The sequence below is a fragment of the Cydia amplana genome, chromosome 1 (assembly GCF_948474715.1).
Source record: "Cydia amplana chromosome 1, ilCydAmpl1.1, whole genome shotgun sequence".
Lineage (NCBI taxonomy): Eukaryota > Metazoa > Arthropoda > Insecta > Lepidoptera > Tortricidae > Cydia > Cydia amplana.
This window is the reverse complement of record NC_086069.1, coordinates 16,088,711-16,098,480: the sequence shown is the minus strand read 5'-3', so window position 1 is coordinate 16,098,480 and position 9,770 is coordinate 16,088,711. Positions and strand designations below refer to the sequence as shown.

The following is a 9,770-nucleotide window of genomic DNA, read 5'->3' as shown; positions in this document are numbered from 1 at the left end:
CTATTCAATTTAATCGAATAATAATCCAATGAGCTGGAGCTATGCAAGACAGCCACGACTGATAATAAGAAACTGACAGATATATTGTTTTAAGGAAATTCGACCATATTTTTATGAACATAAAGCATTTTTTCGTCTGAGCATTGTAGCAAAATATAGTTTTTTTTATAATTCACAGTCCAACACGTAGTGAATTGAAAATGACTATAACATATTGAGAGCAACAAAATCCTTATAGTTTGTCAAAGGATTGTCTCATTTCAAACATATAGAGAGAATCATACTTCTCATCTTTGTCTTGCACTAGTACTAGCACCCAAAAGAAAAGGATGAGTATAGTTTTCCTGGTTCTTACTGACTGACAAATTGGTTTAACCAACTATAATTTATTACTCCACCTGTCTGATAGTGCAGACAATCCTTTAACTATAAATAAGAAAAACAATAAAAACATATTTTAGTCTATGTGCAATAATTTATAGCATCTGTGGGCATAGCGCATGACAATTCAGACAATTGACATTTCCTTTGTCAATTAGTTTTGTCAAAATGGCGTTTAGCTTTCCTGCCTTTTCTTATATTATAGCCCTTATAATAGACGCATTCCTTATATTTTTCTCGATTTTCCATGTGATAGCCTTTGATGAACTTAAAACCGATTATAAAAATCCAATAGATCAATGTAACAGCCTCAACCCGGTACGTATTTGTTTCTTATGAGTAATGAGAAAACTTGGCGATGATTTTTTTGTAACCTATTTTATCTGTTTCCAGCTAGTCCTGCCGGAATATCTGCTGCACTTGTTTATAAACGTGTTATTTCTGTTATCGGGAGAATGGTTTTCGCTGTTGATAAACGTGCCTTTGATTCTGTATCACATACACAGGTTAGTAGAGGTTAGGTTATGTTTAGGTGACGAGAATGCTAATTAAAGATTTACCTTCGATGGTATGAGTAACGTGTTTGTTATTTTACAATGCAGATACCGCACGCGGCCAGTTATGTCAGGGCCTGGCCTGTATGACCCCACAAGCATAATGAATGCAGATGTTCTGACAGTTTGTCAAAGAGAAGGCTGGATCAAATTGGCGTTCTACCTCTTGTCATTCTTTTTATACTTATACGGGTAAGTTTGGCATGTGTGATTAACTGATTAATAGCCCAATTAACTGCACATTGAACAATTACGAGTTGGATGGCAGCCACAATGTTCTGCTACTCTCACTTAATTTCTCACATACAAGAACGCAAGCACCAAAACAGAAGCACTCAAGTATCAATTTATAATTTAGAAGAGCTTTCTGAATAGTTTTAATTGTGATTTAATACTTTTACTCGAAGCAAAATTTGTGTCCTGTCATGAAAATTATACTATTCATTTATATTTTATATTCTTTTATCTGTGATTGTTAAACATTGATATTAAGTATTAACATTTTCTTTTCATGTAACCCAGTAAGGGTAACAAAAAAATATATAGTTTTTTTTTGTTACCCTTATGTTATTTTATTTTTAAATTTAACTGCTGCACCTAAGTGTACCTATACTTATACCATACTATTTCACTTTTTACTTGTTAATTAGGGTTTAGCTGAACCTTAAAGGGTCTAGTAGACTGTATGCATTTAGGATGAGGGGCTATGTTTGTATAAATGTTACTTACCAGTTATCTTCAGAAATGGCTTGGCAGGTTTGGTTGCAATTCTTAGTAAAGGTTATGTGATACACCAGTAATGGTTCTTAGATAGCTTTTAACCCTTTAGATGGGGCTGTTAAAATTTTATTGGGGTTTTAAATCTAGAGAACTACAGAAGTCTTGAGGGTCAGTTGCAGCAGTCAGAGCTTGAGGGGCTTGAATAACTGCAAACTTACATTACAGTTTACCTAGTAAAGTGATTCAGTAAAGAGTGAAGTAGTAGTAGTGGGCATCAAACATAGCCCTGGATGAGCTCAAAATGATTTGCTTTACTTTAATTTCAGTCTTAGCCCCCCTTAGGAATCCCTTGTCAAATATGTTAATAACCATATTGTTCGCTTATTTTTCAGAATGATTGTGGTGCTGATTGCCGCATAATTCGGATGGCAGACCGTAATGTTAAGTGGTTTACTGTTGTTTATAATTAGCACTCCTTAAGTCAAATAATATGAGGAACAAATTTGTGTAAATGGTTTAAACACCCCGACTGAGAAACTTATCATTTTACTAATAGGTATTGGCAGATTCTGTGACAATATGTCCATTTTTTACAGTTCAGTTTACTCGCATTAAACATTGAAAATGTGTCAGGTAAAAATATTTAATTCTTGTAGTATAAAATAGACTGAGATGTAGATTAGTAGCATTTAAAATGTGAATTATTATTTATTTACAAACAAGATATATACAGTACTAAAACTTAAAAGAAATTAAAAACTAGCTTAAATCTAAAATAGGCCCTTGAGGCATTGTACCAAGGATGCTGGCGACATTTCCTTGCTGTATCGCAATGCTGATACGTTGTGCGAGGTAGCCGCCAGCTCTTCGGTCACCAGTTACGTCAACCACACGCTTTGCGATTTCTGCGAACAACTTATGCGCGCTGGGACCCCATGGACCTAGAGTTTCAACTCCAAATGGTACAAAATGGTACTCTCTATTTAAAATATATTACTCGTATCTGTACCTAATAACAATTTTTCATAGAGTTAAAACCAATATTATTACCAACTATATTCAAGACAATATTTATAATTTATTATAAATTAATACATGTCATGAAATTATCGTAATGCTTTAAAAGTAAACAATATTTTGTTGATATATAGTTATTTACGATACAAGTGTGGAAAAGAGGAAATTCAAAACAAGTAACGATAAATTAAAACAGGACCGAAGGGAGTTGCGAATTACCCATTCGCACGTGTATCGTACGTTTTACAGTACATATGCCCCTTTAAATCTTTGACATAGCCACGGAAGGTGCTTATTTCCGCACTAGTGCGGGAAAGTAGCACTATATGTACTGTAAAGATAATTACATTAATTACAAAAATCATGTTTATAGGTACTTAATAACTAAAATAAATCTGATCGTAAAATGTATTCATTGCAGAATGTGATAGCAATATATTCATTATCATGTTTATTTTCACTTGGGTCAGTGTAACGAATATAATTATAACAGCATATCTTTTACTTTATCCTGTTGCTGTTTATTTGTATCAATGTCTGTCGGGGTTGTTGCCCAATACTGTTGCGATTCCAGTGACTGTTTGTGAATGAAAGTATTTTATTAATAAAAATTACTGCTAATAATTTATGTAATACTATTTTTTTTATTTTTTGTCCACTTACTGGCACTTCAATGGGTGCATGCTGGTTACATTTTTTTTTATTCATAAGCCATAAATTGTATGTATACATGTTGATGTTAGGCAAAACAGTGAGAATCAATACAATTTTACCCAGTGAGTGTAGCTACATATTTACTTATATACTTATTAACTAACAGTTTATATTATAATATTCACTTAGGCTTTAGGTATTTTATTCCCGTTAACTATTTTACTTTGTTATTAAGTGTGAAATTTAAGGTCCCTAGCTTGACCCAGTAACAGGCTTTTATTGACCGGCGTCAAATTAAAGTACTATAAAAAATTGGTGAACGGCAGACCTGGGAATTTAGAGGGCAAAATTTAATGGCAGTTAGTTCCTATACACAGGGGCGTTTTTTTTTTTTGTTGTCCCCTACACTTTTTTTTCAAGTTTGGGATTTTTTATGTTATTTCTACTCAGAATCACGAGCTCTTTCTATCCTAATAGGTGAAAAAAGTGTCCCAAAATTTCCATACATTTTTCGATCTTTCCATTCCGCGACCGCCATACAAAGTTTATGAAAAATGGTGACGTAATGGAAATAAAAACTTTAGGACACTTTTTTTCTCCTATTGGGATAGAAAGATCTCGTGATTCTGAGTAGAAATAACATAAAAAATCCAAAATTTGAAAAAAAAAAATGTAGGGGACAACAAAAAAAAACGCCCACAGACAAGACATCCTCTAGACTGAGCATGTAACGCTACCCCCTCTGCCACTATATACCGTAGTTTTACTCCATCTTCGAGTCAAAGTGTCAGAATCCCGTGCCGTGATTGGTCCGTGTCTTTGAACGGACCAATCACGGCAAGGGATTCGCTCACCTCGTCCCCCCGCACCCCCCTATTTTTGGCAGCATCGGTTTCATGAAATAATTTCCTATATCGATGAATAAAATAAAATTTTCAATACTTTAGATTTTAACCTCTTTTACTATTTACACATATACATCTGTATCAACTGTTCATATATGTATATACTTACCTAGGTATTATAATTTTTCCCACCACTATCAATGACAGTAGGGCTATCTCTTGCCGAAATACCTACCTGATCTGAGTAATTGAGTACCTATTGCAAATGGCTTTGATTGCAAACGTCTATTATAAGTATGTATGACGATGATTTTGAAATGTGCAGACATACTACTACTACCTACTTATATGACGCCGACAGCCGACAGACAGTCATGCTCCTGAATTTCAATGGAAACGAAGGTAGAGTTCGCTGGCTCTGATAATCTTATCTTAATAAGTCCTTCATCGAGCAATATAGGTAAGTCATGCAATTTATCAGTCTGCCAATGTTTATTTAATGAGTAACAAATTTACCTACCTTACCTTACAATCACAGCTGCATTCAGTCCACACTTAACTGTGATTCAGTCCACAGAGCGGACACGCCCATACATTACATCAAAAATCATTTGCGTTTTAATGTGTGCACGGCACGTCTGTACACGCGTCATTGTGTATGTGTGGGTAAGTCGCTTTACTGAGAGTACCTACGCCAGATTCATGTCGCGGGGCGAGGTAATGCGAGTCGGGGCGGGGCGGTGCGTGGCCGTTCTGTATGATAATACTATTACTTATTCTGTGATTCAGTCTGAACGGGTGAGGGAAATGCAAGGATGCGTTTCGATGCACACAGCGGGGCACATAAGCACCTTACCCTCATCCCACATTCTCTGCCGGAATTTTTTGTAGTCCTATAATGGTTATAATACCGAAAGAGCTCCAAAACCTGTTTTCTGTATCACCATTTAATTTTGAGCACTAATTGAGTAATGGTGCAGTAATGAATGTGAAATTTGAGTTGTTATTTCACGTTGGACTATAGATGTTTTGAATGTTGGATATATACATTTATTTAACAGTGTTGAATTTTAGATTTAATGTTTGACAGCCAGTACCGTCCTATGTGAGATGACAAATGTTGTGCTATACTTAACTCTGCAGAAAAGCTTGCATCTCGTGACTAAAAACCCTCGCCATGCTCAATATTCCATTTATTAAACCACTCGCACCCAGCTTGGCTTAGTAAAAAATAGGGCTCCGTAGTTTGAAGCCCGGGGAAGGACACAGGATAGTTTTTATTAATCATCATCATCATACCACGCAGACGACGCGTCGTGGGCAGAAGCTAGTTATTTATAAGGAGGCGCGTGCTGTATTAGCGATCTTGACTGACTCATCCTTTATTAATCCTAACGTTCCACTAGACTTATATAATAGACCGTGATATGAACCGTGATTACCTTTAGTATTGTTTTCGAGCTCCCGTTATTTCGACGCAGTTACATGCATCTTGTTCACGGGTAACTGAAGATAGCGGCTGGGTGTCAAAGTTGTGTATACCGTATAAAGGTAATCACGGTTCATATCCCGGTCTATATATTAAGTGTAATGAAACTAACTGAATCATTCAAAACGAGTAACGTTCGTCAGTAACAAACAATTTTATGTATTCTACGTACCTTTTAGTTAGATAATTGGAACTATTTGTAATTTGCTTTTTATACGTTCTCGGCAAAGTACAGTTCATTTGGTTCGGTTCAAACAACAAAATTAAAGCGGCCGCAGCCGGCTACTAAGATGATGCACGTACAGTTACCCGAAGCGAAGGCACCAAAAAAATGCACTGAGCGAAATCGCTTGACGCGGACCAGGCTCTATATTGCTCTAATAAGTACCTTATGCAAGAGTCAGGAGCGATAAGATACGTACGAGTAACCCAACCCAACTTACTGTCCACGTTCGTGGTCTAGATCCTCTGAAGCTGACAACTAGGGTAGATTTTGTTAAACTTTAGTGTACCTACCTACTTAACCTCATGTTACATAAACATGCAGTAGCGCCTACCTATAATCCTACGTCGTAGGAAATTAATTTCAAGTTTATAGCTGCGTCCAGACGAGACAATTTTTCGCCAATCTGATGAAAATGTCCTAGGATCAAATCGGGACGTGCGGACGCAAACGCCAATTTGGCTCGCCGAATTCGACCGCCGATTATGACCGACATTACCGATAAAATCGGGTGCGAACGCAAGAATACCAATTTGTGACGCAAGTATTTTCGGTTTGGAGTATTTTTTATGACTTAGAGGGCTCAAATATCACCATAAATCTTAAATGGGAGTTTGACGCCAATTATTTTCCCGATCAAATCGGTCGATTTGCCCGCAATTTCGGTGTATTTGAGCGCAATATATATTAATCTCAAAATTAAGGCTCGTAAATTATTGCAGGTGACTAAAAAACACCCTGCACGAGAGTATACAATACATACACACATTATGCAAAAAGCCAACCGTTTGGGTTCATCACAAATCACAATCATATACTTACAACAGGATAGTTGCCTTCATAAGTTATAAATAACGTTTTGTTTTACCAACCCATGTTATGACTTATAACTGGTGCACGGGTTATATGGGTGCACACATCATACTCAAAAATATGTCCCTTATGTCAGCGAATTAAGAACTATGGGACATATTTTTGAAAAGTTATATGCAGTTAATAACACTTGACTGTACCAAAAACATTAAATATTTAGAGGTCATTGTACATACAAGGGACATTGAACAGACGATACTTTCAATGACTTGGCTGTAACTAATATACCTACTTGCGATTACAGACAAATTAGAATAACCAGGATGACAGCATGAGCATTGTCGTTTAAAATCCATTGTTATGTAAATAATATTTTTACAGAGGCACTTTACAAATTATTTAAATTGTTCATCTTGTATGGTCATGCCTGTACATTATGAATGAGAGGCTCATTTCGTAAAAAAAAATAAAGGTACATTTAGCAACTTGATTTCTTCGGCTAAACCAGACCAGACATAAACCAGATTTAATATTAAAGGAGTACAATTAAAAGTCAAGCGGGTTAGACGGGAATTGTACATACTCCTTTAATATTAAATCTGGTTTATGTCCTGTACAATCCTTCCATTAGTTTGCTTTTAACAAAAATCTTACAGCTTGCTTTTAATGAAATTTCAAGGAAAAAGTCACCAAAGCGGTTTAAATTCCGAAATAATTATTGTAGCAAAAGATCCGATCCGAATCGGAAAATACGCTTGCGCGCGAACTATCGATGTCGACAAAGTGGCACTTTCAAATTTTTGTTACGGGGCCCATACGTACCAATGTATTTCTTTCGATTGCAAAGACTTGTAATATTATATTGTAGGTACCTACCTACCTATTTAATATTTACACGTGCTAAAAATAAAAGGCATAAATTACAATAGCTTTATAATGTAAATAAATGAATTATTTACATTGTCATATCATAATTAAAGACATGTTTACTAAAAACAACATAACTACATATACTGGTTGACACCTAACAGCCAACGGGATATGTTCATCTTTAGGGATTAACCAATAAAATACACCTGTGTCGTTTCTCTAAGCATGTTATCAATTACAACAAGATTACTTGTCTAAAGAATACAACTTCTAGGCATAATCTTATTGGCCTTATTATTTAGTAGTGTCCGACCGAAGGTTCGGTTTCGGCCAGTTTCGGCCAAAAAATCATGTTTCGGCTATAGTTTCGGTTTCGGCTAAAAAACGGCCGAACCTTTCGGCCGGGCCGAAACTTACGAAATGGTACTTCGGACAAAGACCAAAAGTTGGGGAATAAGTAGGACAACAATATTAATACCTACATATACTGATTCATGTATATTAGGCACAGAAATTAATTGTTTTATTATAAAACACAATTCCACTAATGAGGGCGCCACTGGACGGTTGACGCAGTCTTAAGAGGCTGTCAATACCTATAAGTGAATGAGATAGCACTGTCGCATGGGCCATGGGCAAGAGAATAATAAGAAAACTAGCCTCACTTTTTACCTCAATTTACCATTGGTTTGTGTTCCACATGTCCTCTACTTCAGCTTAGCCTTTGGCCTCGCTGCGCCATGCTCGGCCTGCGGTCTCGCTTTTTAATACAATGGACATTGGTTGGAGTCTGTGCTCAACTACTTATCCTGAAGCCTTAAGCACGGCTTTGACTTCGCATGAAAGTTCGCCTCAATGGGGCACTTCGGACTTTTAGGCCCAGGTCAAGATCGGTACCCGGCCTTGCGATGCGATATTGTTAACAAAAAATTTCGCGCTCGCTGCGCTCGCGTTTTTGGTTGACCCTGTATCTACAGTCATGTTAGCTTGACTGGTGAATGAATAGAGTTAGACCAAGAAAATTCTACAATGATTTTGATAGCATACGCAACTAATGCAAGTGTTATTTATACGTCATAATTTCATAGAAGTTTTGACCTTTAAAATAACACTTGCACTGCGTGTGTTATCAACTTATCAAAATCGTTGCAGAATTATCTTGGTCTAACTCTAGTAATTTTCATAAAAAACTGCTTAAGTAACATCAATTTCAAGGACATTGGGTGTTGACAGCCCCATAATATGTGTGTAAAAGCGGTTTTATGACATTTTTTCAAAGATTTTAACAAGTCTACAAAAGTTTCGGTTTCGGTTTCGGTTTCGGCCGAAACTAGAGCCAAAGCCGAACATTCGGTTTCGGTTTCGGTTTCGGCAAAAAAACATGTTTCGGTCGGACACTATTATTTATAAACTCTGTTTAACATACTGTTGCAATATTTGGCTTGATTGCATGTGCTGTAATTCTTAGTCATATCATAGCAGAGTCGTCATACTATAGGCCAATCAATTTAGATCCAAAAAATAATTCTCAAATACCTTTATTTGGTCCTAAATGCGTGTAATCCGGAAGTCCGGTGTAATTAATGCGCAATCCCAGGAGGTGTGCATAAATATTGGGAGGTGATACATTTTTCCTTGGATTGCCAAACCACTCGCTGTAGAAGGAACCCTGATTTAAACAGTCACGATTTTTACACATTATTAAAAACATAACTAGTGCGCAAAATGTTCAAGCTTATAAACAAGACCAAGTGCGGGTAGTTCGAAAAACTCGCGCTGTTAGAAAAAGAAGATGCTGATGTCAACTTTAGCCAGTTTTCTCCGAGACCACGGGGACAACGCTGTCCTCGAAACGTCGGAGGTGAATCTTAAAACTTAGATACGCGGTTAAGTCCCATTGTACAATTTAATAATGTAGAAGTAACCCAGCAGTTTTGTGGATCAGACACCGGTGAAAAGAAGTTTTTGGAGTTTAACATTACATATATCAAAAATTAAGAATTTATAAATGGCGGCCATTTTTTACAAACTGACTCATGACGTTTCAGATTCTCAGATGTCAATGATTAGAGAACATTTTCCGTCGGACGTACCGTTTTCAGTGCTACAAGCAAATTATGCACACGACCAAATGAAGGTATTAAATAGTTATTTGTTTTAGAAGGGGGCAAAGTTGTTGTTTAACCGATCGTGCTAATATTGAT

At 36.4% G+C, this 9,770-nt stretch overlaps 2 protein-coding genes across 2 annotated transcripts in view; one reads left to right on the top strand and one right to left on the bottom strand.

The window, feature by feature from the left end:
• Positions 1-9,770, bottom strand: part of LOC134649216 (KIF-binding protein-like) — a 287,050-nt gene that overhangs the window by 248,134 nt on the left and 29,146 nt on the right. The gene's annotated exons all lie outside the window — the stretch shown is intronic.
• LOC134653515 (protein cornichon) lies at positions 524-2,238 on the top strand. The gene is made up of 4 exons (XM_063508888.1): positions 524-699; positions 775-887; positions 984-1,127; positions 2,048-2,238. Exons 1-4 carry the CDS (start codon positions 550-552, stop codon positions 2,073-2,075), a joined length of 435 nt encoding a protein of 144 aa, XP_063364958.1. The 5' UTR covers positions 524-549; the 3' UTR covers positions 2,076-2,238.

What these genes read in the sequence shown, in the direction of transcription:
- LOC134653515 (XM_063508888.1), top strand. Translation starts at nt 550, where the DNA reads ATGGCGTTTAGCTTTCCTGCCTTTTCTTATATTATAGCCCTTATAATA. An exon ending in AATGTAACAGCCTCAACCCG is followed by an intron (nt 700 to 774) that starts GTACGTATTTGT and finishes ATCTGTTTCCAG; the next exon opens with CTAGTCCTGCCGGAATATCT. An exon ending in ATTCTGTATCACATACACAG is followed by an intron (nt 888 to 983) that starts GTTAGTAGAGGT and finishes TTTACAATGCAG; the next exon opens with ATACCGCACGCGGCCAGTTA.